Source organism: Helianthus annuus, chromosome 14 (genome assembly GCF_002127325.2).
Source record: "Helianthus annuus cultivar XRQ/B chromosome 14, HanXRQr2.0-SUNRISE, whole genome shotgun sequence".
In the NCBI taxonomy this organism is placed as follows: Eukaryota; Viridiplantae; Streptophyta; class Magnoliopsida; order Asterales; family Asteraceae; genus Helianthus; species Helianthus annuus.
In genome coordinates this window covers 112,034,610-112,052,068 of record NC_035446.2, presented here as the reverse complement: position 1 = coordinate 112,052,068, position 17,459 = coordinate 112,034,610, and the positions used below count along the sequence as shown (strand labels likewise).

Here is a 17,459-nt window from a genome sequence, read left to right as displayed (position 1 = left end):
ATACTACCCCAAAAACCTCTGACTTGGGGGGCTGACGACGGGGGTAGCCCAAGGATAAATAAAATGATTAATATGCAAAGAGCTTAAAAGGTTGAAAGGTTCATCGGATGAAAAGCTGTAAAATGAGGAAATCGAGAAACAGTAACCAGTCATGTCCAAGGACTCGTCTCACCAACTCATGCTCACCAACTCACAAAGTCAGAGCAGGTCTGCACAGGCACACTCTATTAACCAGGGGTCCAAAGCCTTCAACCCCAAAAGGGGAAACCCTCCATTGCAAACAGGTTTCGCTAGTCTTGTTTATGCCATTTCAGGAGATGTCTTCCCCTATAAGAAGACAGCTCATGTTCACTTCTAAGACATTCCAAAAAGGCAGAGATTCCTTAATCTCTGGTCATTCAAAGAGTTCTTTGTCACTTCCAAACAACTCTTCATCACATTCATTCTATTTGCTTTCTTTTCTGGATTCGAGCTGACCTCGGAGAAAGAACCTCAAAGCAAATAACAAGTACATACTAGTGAACCTCCTTCCACGTTTTGCAAACGTGGAGGGACCCCGCGACCTGCGTTAGGCAAAACTGAACCTTTCAGCCCTTTTGCCTAACCAGCTTAGCTACCATCCTTGGTCCCGTGTTTGTTGCATCAACAATAACCGCTAATATGTGATCATGATAAAATCAGATATATAATAATATACGATATATCGGCTATTATGTCCTCTCAAGCTACATGTTCGTAGCAACGTGAAGCTTGGAACAAAAAGTATCAAATCGAGTAGAGTATAAGCCCTCAGATAAGATGTCAAGCAATTTGAGAAGCAATCGGAACATATTAACCCTCAAACTCTGTACATGTATCAATGTACCATATCACAGAAAAATGAAAGTCAATCTCAATGTATTTCGTTCGCTAATGGAACATGGGTTTGAGTATCAAATGTGTTGTGTCAATGTTGTCACACCAGAGTGTGGACTAGTAAGCAGAATATGTAACTCGTGAAGCACACAAGTAGTTCGGTAGTGTGAGCAAGAGCGTGGTACTTAGCCTCGGTACTAGACCGAACAACTGTATATTGTTTCTTGGAGTTCCAATTAATAAGATTGGAGCAATCTGAACAGCAATGGAAACATATTGATGACGGGGGTAGCCCAAGACTAAATAAAATGACTTAGACACATTAAAGCTCAAAGGGTTAAAAGGTTCAAAGGTTTAAAACGCGGGAGTTAGGACAAAGCAATACGTGAACAGTAAATGGTCACATCTCTGATTGCTTCACCAACTCTCTCAGCCGCAAAAGTAACAGAAGTCTACAGAATACAGTCTTTTATCAGCAGGTCAAAAGGCTTTAACCCCCGAAAGGGTAAGTCCCCCACTGCAAGCATGTTCACTAGTCAACAGCTTCCTCTTTGAGCGATGACTTTCCCTATAAATGTGACACTTTATTTAGTGCCCAGGACATTCTCCGATCAGCTCTGATTCGAGGCGAATCTCTGGTCATTGTTCTTGAGTACTTGTTCTATGCAAGTCACTCTCCATCACATTCAACACACACATTCTTATTGCTCCCACATTCGAAAATGAACACATTTCAGTGGAGGATCTCGAGCAAACAACAAAATCTAACTAGTGAACCTCTCTCCACGTCTTGCAAACGTGGGGGGGACCCCACGACCTGCGTTAGGCAAAATTAAACCCTTCAACCCTTTTGCCTAACCAGCCTTGCTACTAACACTGGTCTACTATTTGTTGCATCAACACATATTGAAGGACAGATTATTTAAGTGAATTGTAGATTTTTAGTAATGCATTTTCTACATCAGGGAAAGCAACCATCTATTTTCAAATGTATTATATGAACATGTAAGCAGATATTACTTATATAGCGAATATAATGCATTTTTTTTTCAATAACTGATGCAATATTTGATAGTCACCATAAATAGAAGTGTCAAAACCCAGAAAAAGCAGGTTTAAAGATGCCTTGAGTGAAACAAACACATTTACAGTCAAACCAAATGTCTTCATGGGTCACTTCAATTTGCACTAAACTTTATCGTCATGAAACCGCCATCTAGTTTCCTTGGGAGATTTACCATATCTACATTTTTCAACATAGCGATCATTACCTTCGGGGCGTTCCTACAGACATAGACAGGTAGTGTTAAGAAAATCAGTGTCCATAATCCTTTCAAAAAAAAAAAAAAAAAACCCAACAACACTGACCTTTACTGTTGAGCTTGAAAGCATGGACAGAATGCTTATACAGACAGAGCCGATAGTCATGGCTGGTGTCCACGAGTCGTATAGAATATCTACAAAAAGGAAACGGGTCAACAGTAGTGAAAACAAGTTGATTTGGGCTAACGGGTCCAAGTATTTTAAATTTTAGAACTTAACTAAAAGGTGAAACGGGTCAAAATGGTTGAGTGGGTTAACGACAATGCACATGAATATAAAGTATCTAAGACTTACCTAGACAAATATGGCCATTGCTATAAATGTGCGGATGTACAGGAGCTGGATGCAAAAATATAACCTGTAACATTTTACAAAAAACAATTAAAACACTTTAAAATTGGTCAAGTATGAATTGACCTGACCTGAGGTGCTTCCATAGGATAATGCTCAGGCAGATCAACTTGTAGCTGGAATTTTTCATTAGCATAAAGTGTCCCCTGAGCTCCATACACTTCAATCACCCACCTTCATACATTTAAGATTCAAACATCTCAAAGTCAATTGAAAGGATGAGGAGCTTAAAGATATTATCAATTAAACAACCTGACTTCTCTAGTTCTCTAAGGCTACATGGTGTGGAGTAGCGCATTTGTTTAACTCAGCTAGTGAAAGCCCCTAAACACTGCCCCACTCTAGTTAAAGAGAGAGAGGGGGGGGGGGGGGGGGGATATTGGTTTTAAAACGTGTGATGCGTTTTGATCCCAAAAGCCATTGCGCGCATCGCATGTGCGAGGTGTTTGTTATTTAAAAAAATATTTATAGATAATATTTTAACTTGTTAACTTTAAACACTAAAAGTTTAGAAATTAAAAAAAATAAATACAAAAAAATAGCTCTAGGCCTCTAGTACCATCAAAGAAGTTCAATATAAACCAAAATAAGCCTCGAACTCCAGAGTGAGAAAATAGTGGGCCCCTTGTCACATCCGCCAATCACCAAATTCTTTTTTCTTTCATTTATTTTTTTGAACGGCCAACAAATCAATCCCGAGCACTCTCGGGGCACCCACTGGACAAACGGAGTACTCCAAGAGTAACCCGAGTCGCCCACCACCAATTCCAGGGAAACCCCGGTAACCCACACGCCCGTAGACACAATGGTAAAATTACCGGTAAAACCCGTTTGGCTCAAGGATCAAACCCAGATTTCCCTGGGTCTCATATCACTGCCCACCAATGCCTCACTCTTTTTTCTTTCATTTAATTACTAGTTAACTCACACCATGCTAGTTAACAAATGGGCTAGTTAAAGCCCCCAGCCTATGTGGCAGTGAAGTGGCCCTTTAACTGGCCAATGCAAGTTAGGGTGAGAGGGGCACTCCCCTCTTAGGGGAGTCCCCTCTCTTACGCACACCCAATCAGGTTATGCCACGTCAACTCCCCTCTTAAACTCCCCTCACACCCCAATTTGATGGCGGCACTCCCCTCTTAGGTGACTTGTTTTTTTATTAAAAAAAAAGGAAAATCATTGATTGGTTGAAAATGAGGGTGGCCCCACCATCTCCTCTCTCCTTCTTCGGTGAAACCTCCCCGATCTCCCTCCCCGCACCGATGGCGCCGGTGTTCCCGAGCGGTGAATTGGGTCACCGCACCCACTCCCCGCGAATGCCCCGATCACCCTTAACCCACACCACTCAGCCTAGTCTAGTCAATCGAGTAGGTCGGTTTTGTCAATCATATCAAGAGTACTATATTAGAAACCCATGTGTGACACGAGTTGAATAAAAGAAATATTAAATAGTTAGTAACAAATATGTAGGAAATACAAAGATATTTTAAGGTAAGATACATAGAAAACAGAATATAAACGGTGAAATAAGAGAAACAGTAAAATGAAAACGCCCAAGCCACCATCCTGGGTGGGCTTGGGTTTGGGCGTGGCCCAAGGGGCGGGAGTTTAAAACCGGGCGTTGGGCATGCCTAGCGGTCCTACGTGGCCGGCTCCTATTCGCTTGTTGGCTAGGTCATAGCGGGCTACATTTAAAATTCAAATTATAACCGTTTGGCCAAGCCAAGCGGTTCACCCACCCAACTGTCCACATCGCTATATATATAACCCCCAACCCCACCGGCTGTCCACCGCTACCCCAACCCAAACACACTTGATCGAACCCGCTACCCACACACACTTGATCGATGGCCTCTTGGACACACGAGGAAGAGCTAGCTCTTGTCACGAGCGTCGTTGACGCAATGAAGGGCCGCCAACCCGGTGAGACCCGTTACTGGCCGGAAGCTTTTGCTAGCTACCGACATAACGTGGGAAACGACCAGCACAATGTAAACGCGTGCCAACACAAATGGCGCGAGCTATGACCGAAGCTCGATCGTTTTAAAGCCTATTACGACAGCGTCCCGGACGGTGAGATAAGTCACGAAGACCGGGTGGCGGTGGCCAACATCGAGTTCCGGGGCAAGGAGCGGAAGCCGTTCGAAAAGCTCGCCCTTTTCGAAATCTACCTAACGCTCTAGGTTTTTTTTTATTGTGTAATCTTTTTTTTTTTTGTAATTTTTAGGAATTTAAGAAAATTTTAGCCTTTTTTTTTAAATGTTTTGTGTATCTTTTTTAATTTTTTGTTTTTTTTATTTTTATTTTAATAAACCTGCCAAGCCACGCGGGCTAGCCAGTAGTCACGCCCCGTCATACCCTACGGACACGTCACTCACCAGCGGGGGCTCGAACTCCACGTGTCAACCCATGCCCCAAACCCCCGCCCCACCATACCCCACGGTCTGAAATGAAAATGAAAGTGAAGAACCTTTGAAGATCGTCGGTGACTTTGTGTAGAAAACCAGGAGGAGGATCGAGCTGCCACTCAGCCAACTCCTTTTGAATTCGAATGCTAGCTACCTTGCTCAATACCTGAAGGGGTATGGTCCCAAAAAGTCGCGCAAACCTCATAACAGGTTGCACGTGAGACCATACTCCTTAGCATAACAACTTGATAATAGCAACCTCGCGCAGCTCACATCGCATTGTGACTTACCCCCGCGCGAGGAAGAGCACATAATAAACTCAGATAGCAACACTTAGTATAAAAACAATGGTATAAGTGAGCACACTAACCCCGCGCGGGTTAGTTGCCACCAAACAAAATCCTCTCCATAGGAAGACGCGCTGTTACCTACAGAGGTACACAGGGTACAAGTGGCAGTAAAAAGAGCCAATGAGCGTCCAGCAGGCTCTGTTCAATCGTGCGCCACGATCTTCTGACGATAAGTACACAAGGACGCCTACATGGCACCAATCAAGAGACGGGGACAACTGTCCCACGATCTCCACTTGTCTGCTGATGACAGAAGGGACAACAAGGCCGACAACAATGACACGTGGCTCCAATCAAGGTGCGCCAGCACCGACGAGCATCTAGAAGCCACTAAGCAGTCGAGGCCAGCGAGGCAAAGAGTATATTCGTTGTTGTCCGTTTCTGGCCCAAGGCCCATCAGCCCACAACCTCTTACACCTCTCCGGCTATAAATAGAGACCTTCATTCCTCAGGTGACTCATTCTATTCTCTCGGCTCTTACTCTTAACTACTTAATTACTCTCAAAGCAATCGCTTATTCTCACGCCGGAGCCCGGTTAAGAGGGAAACCCCCACATTCCCCTCTTAACGAGTAACGGTGTTCTGTTTTGCAGGTTGATTAACCAGTCGGAGCTCAAATACCTCAAAGAAGATTAACCACTATGATAGGAACATAAACCCCTCTAATTAATACCTTAATTAGAACTCGTGTTTCTTCATTGGCGCCCACCGATTTTTTCTATAACCACCCTCATCTTCTTTATTTGAGCCTTTGACATCTTTTCATCCTTCGACTATGACCGGTCAAGGAATCTTTCCAGAGTTCGGCTTCGGAGCCAACTCCAACACGGCCTTGGGTGAAGGAGTCCAAAACCTCCAAGCCCAAATCGAAGAGATAGGTGAAGTTGAGATCACCAACACGGGGGGTCAGCGCGGGAGCGTTACCCGTATCACACAAATGGCCACCCCAGGTAACAACGGCGAAGGACCGTCCAAACCGGTGCCACCTCAAAATGTATCTGCATTACTTGGCTTACCAGAGGGCGAAACCCCAGCCTCGTGGTATGCCAAGAACATCGCCACTATCAATGCAGCATACCAATCGCTCATCGCGCAGCAAGCAGTGTTGACGGCAGAACCGTCCTTGGTCACTCCTCCTAGTCAGGGGGTGCGCCAAATGCCACCACCAGCCAATCTTCAAGGCAGAACCAACAGGCCTCCCCCTACAAGACGTGTAAGCGTACAAGACACGCGCGATACAAGAGGGGAAACGGATAGTCACTATGAATATCCGTCGAACCTTCAACGAGGCCCTGTTCACAGCCGGCTCACGCCGCGCAACATGAACAATGAATGGGAAGAAACCGACCCATATGATCCTACATGGGAAGGTGATGAAGAGTCGTCAGTCTTCAATCGTTTACCAAAAAACCACGAGTACTATAAGCCAAGACAACACATTGGCTATACAGAAGAGGCTGAAAGAGATTTCCGCCTGGCTTACAGGCCAGCGGAAGCTGCGGAACACTCCAAGTTTATCCCGAAAATCGCACTCGCACCACTCTCACGAGAGAAGCTACCCCCAACCGTTGGGAAATTCAATGGGTTGACTGACCCAGACGACCACGTCAGAACATTCACGAGTGTGGGCTGCATGGGAGGTTGGAACATGCCCATGTGGTGCCACCTGTTCATTCAAACGCTGACCGGAGCGGCTCGCGCCTGGTTCGACAGCCTTCCGCCCGGAAAAATTAAGTCATGGACAGACTTCAAGACACAATTCTTAAGCTATTTTAGCCAACAACGTCGCTATCAGCGTGATACGGCGGAAGTAGAAGACATATGGCGAAGGGATGGTGAAGGTCTGGAGGACTTCATCACGCGTTTCAACAAAGAATGTTTAGAGATTGGCGGCGTCAGTGAGCAACTCATGCGCTGCCACTTCAAGAAGGCTATACGCTGTGATAGCCTCATTAGAACCATCACAGGCAAAGATGGGATGCCAAAAGAGTGGGATAAACTGATGGAAGCAGCAAAGATCGTCGCGCAAACCGAGGAGTCCCTTGCTGGTGGAAAGGGTTATTACTCCGAAGATCGATTTTCAAGAGCAAACGAGAGGCCGCGCGACAACAACAACAACAAGCGCAACAAGTACAAGAGTCATGACTGGAAGTCTGAGAGACCCAGAGGCCGTGACGACAGGCCACGTTACAGAGAAGATGCGCGAGATACGATTGACCGAATCGGTTACAAGAAAGCAATCAGAGACGACAACCGTGACAAACACTGGACTCCGCTCACAAAAACTCCAAAGGAGGTATTAATGACGGAGAATGTCGATTTCAAGGCGCCAAGGCCAATGACAAACAAGAAAGGGCAAGACCCTAACTTGTACTGCGATTTTCACAAAGACTCGGGGCATTTGACCGATGACTGCTACAGTTTGCGCCAGGAAATCGAAAGAGCGCTCAAAAGCGGCAAGCTAAGCCATTTAGTGAAGAATGTGCGCAAGGACACCCGTCAGCTCCAGCGTCACGATGAAGGCAGCCACAAAAAAGTGAGACGGCTAGAGACTCACATGGTCAACGGACCAAGATACACCGCGAGAGAAAAAGGCAAACGGCCCTACGAGCCTTCTTGGCAAGAACAGCAAGTCATATTCCCAGTAGTGCGCGGCGGTCCTCGCGCTACACGACCCGTCGTCATTACTGGTATAATTGGTCACTATGAAACAGAGTACATCTTCATCGACCCAGGAAGCACAGCCGACATCATCTACGAACAATGTTTCAATCAATTCGATGAAGAAGACAAAGCGAGACTCGAGCCAGTCGATTATCCTTTGTCCGGCTTTTGCAATGAAATGGTCTTCCCTCTCGGCCAAATCAGTTTCCCTGTCACGCTCTCTGACGGGAAACATTCAAGAACAACAAATGTGAACTTTATGGTAATGCCAGTGAAATCAAGGCATGATGTGCTTCTTGGAAGGGAAACACAAGGCGAACTAAACATGGTGACTTCAACACCTCATTCTGCCATAGGTTTTCCTACCAAGACAGGCGTCGCAATCATATACGCCAAGAAAGAAGTGATGTCAACTGAAGAGCTGCGCCCAACAAAAACGGCGAAGGTCTCTACGACCGAGCCAGAAAAATGGGTCTTAAACCGCAAGTACCCAGAGCAGACAGTGACAATTGGCCACGCCATTTCGTCAGACATCAGAAAACATTTAAAGCAACTGCTGTTCCGCAACATGGATATATTTGCCTGGACCCCGTCAGACATGACCGGCGTCCCGCGCAACATAACTGAGCATTGCTTAAACACGTACCCTTCTGTAGAACCAAAAGTCCAGCGAAGGCGCAGCCTAGGCGCGGATAAGACAAAAGCGATGAATGAGCAAGTATGTGAGTTGCTCAAGGCTGGAATCCTGAGAGAGGTAAGATACCAAAGCTGGGTCGCGAACCCTGTGATGGTAGAAAAATCAAATGGCGGATGGCGCATGTGCGTTGATTACACTGATCTCAACAAGGCGTGCCCAAAGGATTGCTATTCCTTGCCTGAGATCGATAAAAAAATTGATTCTCTCGCGCCATACCGATGGAAGTGCTTTCTGGATTGCTATAAAGGATACCATCAAGTGCAGATGAAGCTAGAAGATGAAGACAAGACAGCCTTCAGGACTGATCTTGGAATATTCTGCTACACCAAAATGCCTTTTGGTTTAAAGAATGCAGGCGCGACCTATCAACGCTTGATGGACAAAACCTTCGCAGGTGACATCGGAAAGCACATTGAGGTTTACATCGATGATCTAGTGGTGAAAAGTCCCGAAGAGGACCAAATGTTAAAAGACATCGAAAAAACGTTCAACTCATTGCGCAGCGTAAATATGAAACTAAACCCAGCCAAGTGTTCCTTTGGCATGGAAGAAGGGAAGTTTCTGGGCTTCATTGTCACAAACGGCGGTTTCAAGGTGAACCCAGAGAAGGTACAAGCTATAGAACGAATGCCCTCGCCAAGGAACATCAAGGAAATGCAACGACTAGCCGGCCGGCTGGCCGCGCTAAATCGATTTCTTTCCAATCACGCCGCAAAGTCGTATCCCTTCATTAGCACGTTGCGCAACTGTGTGAAGAAGCAAGAGTTCAAATGGACCCCGGAAGCCGAAACAGCTTTTCAACAAATGAAAGCGTGTCTGATCGAACTCCCTACGCTGACGGCACCGTTTGAAAAAGAGCCCCTTGTGCTGTACTTGTCCTCCTCGGATAAGGCAGTAGGGTCAGTATTGTTGGTAGACAGGAACGGCGTGCAAACCCCGATCTATTACGTCAGCAGGATACTCACAGACCCAGAAACAAGATATTCCACAATGGAAAAGCTGGTTCTTGCGCTACTACACGCCTCCCGAAGATTGCGCCGATACTTCACAGGCCATGTGATAACTGTGCTTACCAATTTCCACATTGGCACTATACTTCAGAAGCCTGAGACATCAGGCAGATTGGCAAAATGGGCCATTGAACTGGGCGGCCATAACATCTTGTATAGGCCGCGCCCAGCCATTAAGGGGCAGGTCCTCGCCGACTTCATCACAGAAGTACCGGCTGATAAAATCAAGGAGTGTGAGATGGTAGAGACGCCCAAAGAAAACACAGCAGAGGAGATTTGGATGCTTTACACTGACGGGGCATCAAATGAAGATGGCGCGGGAGCAGGTTTACGTCTAGTGAGCCCAGAAAAGCACGAGTTTACTTACGCCATTAAGCTCGACTTCAAGAACACCAACAATGAAGCTGAGTATGAGGCTTTTCTGGCAGGCTTACGCCTCGCCATCAAGATGGGAGCAAAAAACTTGCGCGCACATGTGGATTCACTCCTGATAGCCAGTCAAGTAAATGGCATATACGACGCGAAGGGTGAAGTCATGGCTTTATATCTGGAACAAGCGAAAGAATTGCTCCAACAATTCAAAACCCACGAAGTCATACATATCAATCGCTCAGAAAACAAGCCCGCAGATGCCCTGAGCAAGCTCGCCTCGACCTCCTTTCAACATCTAGCCAAGGATGTAAGGATAGAGGTACTCAAAAACCCATCGGTTTTACTGCGCCAAGTTAACGTAATCGAAACAGGGCAGACATCATGGATGACCCCTATCATCCAATACTTGGGAGAGGGGGTGCTTCCTGAGAACAAAGCGGAAGCAAGAAAGATCCAAAACAAAGCCCTACAGTACGAAATGCACAACGGTATCTTGTACCGAAAATCCTTCTTGGGACCACTACTGCGCTGTGTGGACCCCCAGGACGCGAATTATTTGATAAGGGAAATCCACGAAGGGATTTGCGGCATCCACTCCGGACCAAGGATGGTCGTCGCGAAGATCATGAGCGCCGGTTACTACTGGCCGGGTATGCATGTTGACGCAATGAAGGAGATCCGCAAGTGTGACTCTTGCCAGAGGCACGCTCCAAAAACGTTGCGGCCTAAAAATGATCTTATCCACGTGTCCACCGCATGGCCCTTTCAGCAATGGGGAATTGACATGGTAGGACCCTTCCCGGATGCCCCCGGCGCCGTAAAGTTCATCATAGTAGCTGTCGACTACTTCACGAAGTGGGTAGAAGCCAAAGCCCTTGCATCCACCACAGCCATGATTGTGCGCAAGTTCATATGGGAGCACATCATATGCAGATTCGGCCTCCCGCTCAAGATCGTGACAGACAACGGCACCAACTTCGCGTCAGACGATCTTAAGAACTGGATGAAGGAGATGAACATTGAGCACACTTTCACCTCCGTTGCGCACCCACAAGGCAACGGACAAGTGGAAAGTGTGAACAAAAGCATCGTCGAAGGGATAAAGGCCAGATTAGGAACAAGGCGGCGCGGATGGGTCGATGAGCTCCCAAGCATTTTATGGGCTCATCGGACCATGCCAAAGACAAGTACCGGCGAAACCCCTTTCAGCCTAGTCTATGGCTCAGAGGCGGTAATCCCGGCAGAGATTGGCTTGCCCTCGCCGCGAATGACCACGGTCAACACGGTTGACAATGAAGCAGAAAGGCGTCTAGACTTAGACTTATTAGAAGAACGGCGTGAAATCGCAAAAATCAGAGAGGCCAAATACAAAACCCAGCTGGAAAGGTACTACAACACAAGGGTTCGCATTTGTACCTTCAATCCAGGGGAGTACGTCTTTCGCGACAACGAAGCGTCAAATGCGGAACGCCCAGGGAAATTGGCACCTAAATGGGAAGGCCCATATCTGATTCATGAGGTCCTAGGCAAAGGGGCCTACAAATTGCGCACCTTAGATGGCCACATCTTACCAAGAACTTGGAATGCGCAACAATTGCGCAAATGCTATATGTAATCTTTTCGGCCTCGCGCCATTTTTCAATTTCGCCACGCCGGCTACGAGCCATTGGCATATATGTATGAAGGCCTAAGAGCCAACTTCTGATTTGAATGAAAACATACGACATGTTCTATTACATTGTTTTTTCGTTACAAATGCATGTTAAACTTCTGATTAGCGCGAAAACACTCCAGCATTTTGAGATGGTTCAAAACCACCTCCAAGGTCCTCCGCAAACAAAGCGCGAGACCGGGTGGCCACCTTATGCTTAGAAAACGCTTCCATTTATTCGAGCTAATTTAACCTAAGTTTTTACAGCAATGCAATAATTGCAACAGAAAAAACGAAGACATTTCATTGTCATTAAAACTGCGCAAAAGCGCATCACTTACAATCAAGTCAGAAACAAAGGCACAAACGCCTATCAACAAACTAACAACCTACTCTATTTGTCTTCGTTCTTCTCACCATCATCATCTTCGTTCCCCTCACCATCGTCGCCATCGTCATCACCTCCGCCATCATCACCAGCTGCTTCCTCATCAGATGATTCAACAGTAATCGGTGGATCAAGGATCGCCTTGAGGCGCTGACACCAATCATCCTTTTTTAAGGCACTAACAACCAAGTCCATGATGGGCAAGGAGAGGTTGTCATATGAGTTCTCAGCACTGGCCAGCGCAGCATCAGCTTGTTCCGTCACTGAGCAATGACTTGTATCGAATTCTTGTCCCAGCATTCGCTCAACATGATCAGCACACTCCAGGTAACCTCCTCGATGACCAACTGCACGCGCCGCATCCGTAAGAGCAGCAACAGCGCGATCTAGCTCGCCGGCGTTCAAGATGGAATTGGCAACCTTCATCAAAAGAGGAGCATTAAGAATAAACTCTTCAACATGTTAAAGAAAAAGGTAAGGCAAAAAGGACTTACCAGCACTATTCCCCGAGTGCGCATCCATTCTGCTTCAGAAACAAGCGTGTCCACAATGCCTTGGGCCTCAGAATAATTTGTCTGAGCCACGTTAAGCGCCGCAGTGCTGACAGCACGCGCCTCCTCAGCATCGATGGCCTTGACCTTCTCTGCCTCAAGGTCGATCTCCAGGGACTCACATCTGTCGATTTGTTCATCCAAGCGACGTTTGAGCTCCGCAATCTCAACGTCCTTGGCCTGGAGATCTTTGTCCTTGGTGGACAGCTGAACCTTAGCTTCAGACAACTCAACCTGGAAGTTGGCAAATGACTTAGAAATTTTATAAACAACAAAGGAGAAAACGAAAGGAAAATCAACTAACCTCCATCTGTTGTTTAGCGGCTGTCTCAACCTGCGCTTCCTCCACCTTCGATGTCAGCTCCGCTATCTTAGCCTCAAGACCAACAATTTTTTGTCGAGCCGCATAGGCGCGCTCGTTGTCCTGGGCGCAGATGCGCTTGAACTCGGCCTTCTCCTTGGCCAGTTGCTCTTCCACATTATGAAGTTTCTTTTGCAGGCCCTCGCGACCCCACTCTTCAGCTTTCCTATCAGCCTCAAACTTGGCTCTCTCCTCATCAAATGTGGCCTTAGCCTTCTCAAATTCACCAACACGTTTTAGCACACGTTCTCGGTAAGCCTCCCAGTCGGCGCGCTCTCTGACCATTGTTCGCCATTCACGAACTATCTGATGGTTAGCAGATCGAGCGTTGGCCTCGGCAAGAATGTAAGTGCGGTACAACATTTCATGCGGCTTCGCCTTTTGACGGTTAACTTCGCCAGGAGTGAATTGGTTCAAGTACCAATCGCGAGAAGGACCAAATTCAACAAACGTATCCTTCTGCCTTAAGCTCCAAGGGGCTTGATGAGGAGCATCACCACGTTCCTCTTCAGTATAAGTTTTATAATATATATCCCCGACGGTATCCTTCGCACCTATCACATTGGGGTTATAGCCCCCAGCTCCTCCAGAGCTTGCACCACTAGACACATAGCGCCCTAACCCCTTAGAAGTAACAATCGGCGCAGCGGGGGGAGGTTTTGGGACACCAGACTGCCCTTGAACAGAAGACTGATCGGCAGCTCTTTCTTTCCTCGCCTCTTCCGCCTTCCTCTGCCTATCCGCCTCCTCCCTCAGCTTTCTCTCCTCTTCCGCTTTTCTCTTCCTCTCCGCCTCCAGCTTTCTCTCCTCCTCCTCCTTCCTCTTTTTCTCTTCCTCTTCTTTGCGCTTTAACTCTTCAGCCTTCTTCTGCGCAGCAATCCTACTCTCTTCTTTCCTCCGATCCTCTTCTGCCTTTTGCTGCGCTTCAGCAGTTTTCGCAGCATCACGCGCAGCAGAATCGGAAGGTTCAGTGGCAACCTTAGGTCTTTTCGTGCTGGGTTCAACAAACTTAACCCCCTTTTCAGGGGTCTTCTTCTTGATCTCTACAAGAATAAAGCAAACGCACTTGAGCAAAAAAGAGGTTAAATTATAAAGAAGGGAGATAAGAGCATACCAGGAGAAAACTGGTATAACGAGCGCAACTTGCTCTTCTTCCCAACAACGGGAATAACAACTGAAACAGGCGCAGAGGCCATACCAGTTGTCGCCTCGCTTCTACCCCTCTTTCTTCCAATCAACGGGGCAGTCTCTTCTTCCTCTTCTTCTTCATCCTCAGGATGAGATGGAGTTGCGTCAGCATCCGGGTTACGAGAACCCGCGCTCCCAGAGCCCTTTGACCCACCAGCGCCAGTCTTTCCCATAGCTGCATATGATAAACCTTCATAAGAGTCACTGATTATCACGTAATCGTCTAAGTCACGTTGCCGGAGGCGAAGCGTACCTTTGACAGCAGCAGTAGTTGCGCGACTGGCGCCAGGACCCTTGCTGGTCACTTCAACATCCGCCTTCTTTTTCTTCTTCGAAGGTTTCTTCTTCTTCTCCTCTGGGTCAACCCCCAGATCGCGCAACACACCTGCAAAGATTTTAGGCAACGAACTTAACTCGCCATTCGAAGACCCTACTGACTCCTCGCTGGAAAGATAGAAAGTCTCTTTCCCAGCAGAAGTCACAGAGCGCAATGGACGAGGTTTAGGATAGTGCGCACCTTCAGTTGCATCCGGCGGCGAGGCGAAGGCGTCAGCAGCAGGAAGCATGAAGTTCCCCTTTATCTGGTCATACCAGCCTTCCTCATCATCGCGCAGAGGGCGAACGCCCATGGAGCCACCAAAGGCTGGGAAGGCAGCCTGATAGAGTTGCGTCTCTACACAACAAAAACAAAGTATAAGAAACCAGTTAAGTGAATGTACTCGGAAACAAAACAAAAAGGGGGAAAGTATCTAACCTTGATCCCCGATCTTCAAGACCGGGAGTTCCCTGCTACTAGGTGACCACTGGTCACTCATCTTGGCAGCAACCAGAACATTCTCCCCAAATACCCGGTTAGGGGTTGCGGTAAGCCGCTGATACCACTGAGCAGACTTCGGTATAGGAAGGTCCTCCTTTGGTATAACCTCGGTCCATTCCCTAAACGGCATAGCTATTGGCAAGACTTCCTCCCGGATGAAGAAGAACTTGGGTTTCCAGTCATGGAAACTCTTGGGAGGATTCAACAAAATCTTCTTAGCCGTACCACGGCTAGCAAAAGAAAAGAACCCCATTGTTCTTTGCAGTTGATAGAAGACACGAAACTTATTCACCGTCGGCTCAATGCCGTGGGATTGACACAAGAACTCAAAGTGCCTCACCCTCACCATCCCAGGTGGGCTTAACTGTGAGATATGAAACTTGTAGTAGGACAAGATGCTACCAAAGAAGTTAGTCGCCGGCAGCCGGAAGTTTCCTTGAAGGAAGAAGTCTTCGAACAAAGTAATGTAACCGGGTGGGGCATCAGCCGCGGTCTGACCCTGAGCAGGGTACCGGGCATCCCACTCCGGTGGAAACCTAAAACTTCGAACGATCTGTTCGAACAGACCTAAGTCCCATCTAAGGACTGGAACCGGTCCTTCCTCACTAGCAGCAACCTCTTGATGCTCTTCACTCATGTTTTTAAGATGATCTGGAAAAAAGGCTCGAAGAAGGCTTGAAGATTTGAAGAAATCTTGAAGAAAATGAAGAACACTTTGAAGATTCAAAGAGTTTTGAGAGGAAATCGGAGAAGAAACAAAGAGAAAGTGAATCTCTCACCTTTCTCTTCGGATATTTATACCCATCGCATTTAATGCGATGGGTAACCGTGCCGCACTAGCCGCTAGGCTAACCAACAGAAGGTTGCCACGTCAAGCGGGAAACCAGGAGTGACGGTTACCACGCGCGCGTGGGCCTCACACTCCTGACATGAAGTGCAACCGCCGCAGGCGGCATGATGACACCCGTGCCAGGGGTCAACTCAAACGTCGCCCTCAGCGACTTATCTCACCAACCTGTCAGAAGTTCAAATTTCGAAGTTTCCCGCCATAAAACATGCAAGTAACTTCATGCAGAAGTCATATGAGTCGCGCCAGATATACGTAAACCACTATAACCCCGCGCGCTTAAAAGGACAAACAAGAAATCACTCGACACCTGCCTAGTACCTGCGCATCGAAAACAACAGTTTTCTACATGCGCCTTACAAGTCAGGACCAAAAGGACAATTTCCCTTCTCTTATTTTTATTAAGTCCAGAGCTCCAACCACTTGCGTTGCGCATGGTGCAGCACTGGACTGGGGGGACTTGAAGGGGTATGGTCCCAAAAAGTCGCGCAAACCTCATAACAGGTTGCACGTGAGACCATACTCCTTAGCATAACAACTTGATAATAGCAACCTCGCGCAGCTCACATCGCATTGTGACTTACCCCCGCGCGAGGAAGAGCACATAATAAACTCAGATAGCAACACTTAGTATAAAAACAATGGTATAAGTGAGCACACTAACCCCGCGCGGGTTAGTTGCCACCAAACAAAATCCTCTCCATAGGAAGACGCGCTGTTACCTACAGAGGTACACAGGGTACAAGTGGCAGTAAAAAGAGCCAATGAGCGTCCAGCAGGCTCTGTTCAATCGTGCGCCACGATCTTCTGACGATAAGTACACAAGGACGCCTACATGGCACCAATCAAGAGACGGGGACAACTGTCCCACGATCTCCACTTGTCTGCTGATGACAGAAGGGACAACAAGGCCGACAACAATGACACGTGGCTCCAATCAAGGTGCGCCAGCACCGACGAGCATCTAGAAGCCACTAAGCAGTCGAGGCCAGCGAGGCAAAGAGTATATTCGTTGTTGTCCGTTTCTGGCCCAAGGCCCATCAGCCCACAACCTCTTACACCTCTCCGGCTATAAATAGAGACCTTCATTCCTCAGGTGACTCATTCTATTCTCTCGGCTCTTACTCTTAACTACTTAATTACTCTCAAAGCAATCGCTTATTCTCACGCCGGAGCCCGGTTAAGAGGGAAACCCCCACATTCCCCTCTTAACGAGTAACGGTGTTCTGTTTTGCAGGTTGATTAACCAGTCGGAGCTCAAATACCTCAAAGAAGATTAACCACTATGATAGGAACATAAACCCCTCTAATTAATACCTTAATTAGAACTCGTGTTTCTTCAATACCTAATCAAATTTCACCACTGAAGAATAATAAATATGTTTATACTTTATACAGACAGGCAGAGAGATGAAGAAAGCACCTTGCGGGAAGAAGTGGAGGAGCCGGTCATGGCGGACGGAGGAGAGGCTGATAGATAGGTGTGATGGTGATCAAGGTTTTATTAACGGATCCTTTAAGTGGCTGACATGTATTAACTTTTCATCTTTGACTTTTTATTCACATATATCAATAATTGAATAATTTATATAATCTTAAAGAACAATGTCGGTGCACCAACCAAATTAC

General features: G+C 47.0%; 2 protein-coding genes across 2 annotated transcripts; both read right to left on the bottom strand.

Moving 5' to 3' along the window:
• Positions 1–1,880: 1,880 nt before the first annotated feature.
• Positions 1,881–17,411, bottom strand: LOC110909006 (probable ubiquitin-conjugating enzyme E2 16). Its single transcript, XM_022154010.2, has 6 exons — positions 17,254–17,411; positions 4,997–5,100; positions 2,601–2,703; positions 2,473–2,536; positions 2,224–2,312; positions 1,881–2,139 (listed from the first exon to the last, which is right to left on the bottom strand). The coding sequence occupies exons 1-6, from the start codon at positions 17,281–17,283 to the stop codon at positions 2,044–2,046; spliced, it is 486 nt and encodes a 161-aa protein (XP_022009702.1). The 5' UTR covers positions 17,284–17,411; the 3' UTR covers positions 1,881–2,043.
• Positions 13,977–15,748, bottom strand: LOC110909004. Its single transcript, XM_035982654.1, has 2 exons — positions 14,921–15,748; positions 13,977–14,839 (listed from the first exon to the last, which is right to left on the bottom strand). Exons 1-2 carry the CDS (start codon positions 15,618–15,620, stop codon positions 14,061–14,063), a joined length of 1,479 nt encoding a protein of 492 aa, XP_035838547.1. The 5' UTR covers positions 15,621–15,748; the 3' UTR covers positions 13,977–14,060.
• Positions 17,412–17,459: the final 48 nt, after the last annotated feature.

Coding starts and splice junctions, on each gene's coding strand:
- LOC110909004 (XM_035982654.1), bottom strand. CDS start 15,620: ATGAGTGAAGAGCATCAAGAGGTTGCTGCTAGTGAGGAAGGACCGGTT. Junction 14,840..14,920: donor CTTGAAGATCGGGGATCAAG/GTTAGATACTTT, acceptor TTTGTTGTGTAG/AGACGCAACTCTATCAGGCT.
- LOC110909006 (XM_022154010.2), bottom strand. CDS start 17,283: ATGACCGGCTCCTCCACTTCTTCCCGCAAG. Junction 2,313..2,472: donor CAATGGCCATATTTGTCTAG/GTAAGTCTTAGA, acceptor TCCTTTTTGTAG/ATATTCTATACGACTCGTGG. Junction 2,140..2,223: donor TTTCAAGCTCAACAGTAAAG/GTCAGTGTTGTT, acceptor CTATGTCTGTAG/GAACGCCCCGAAGGTAATGA.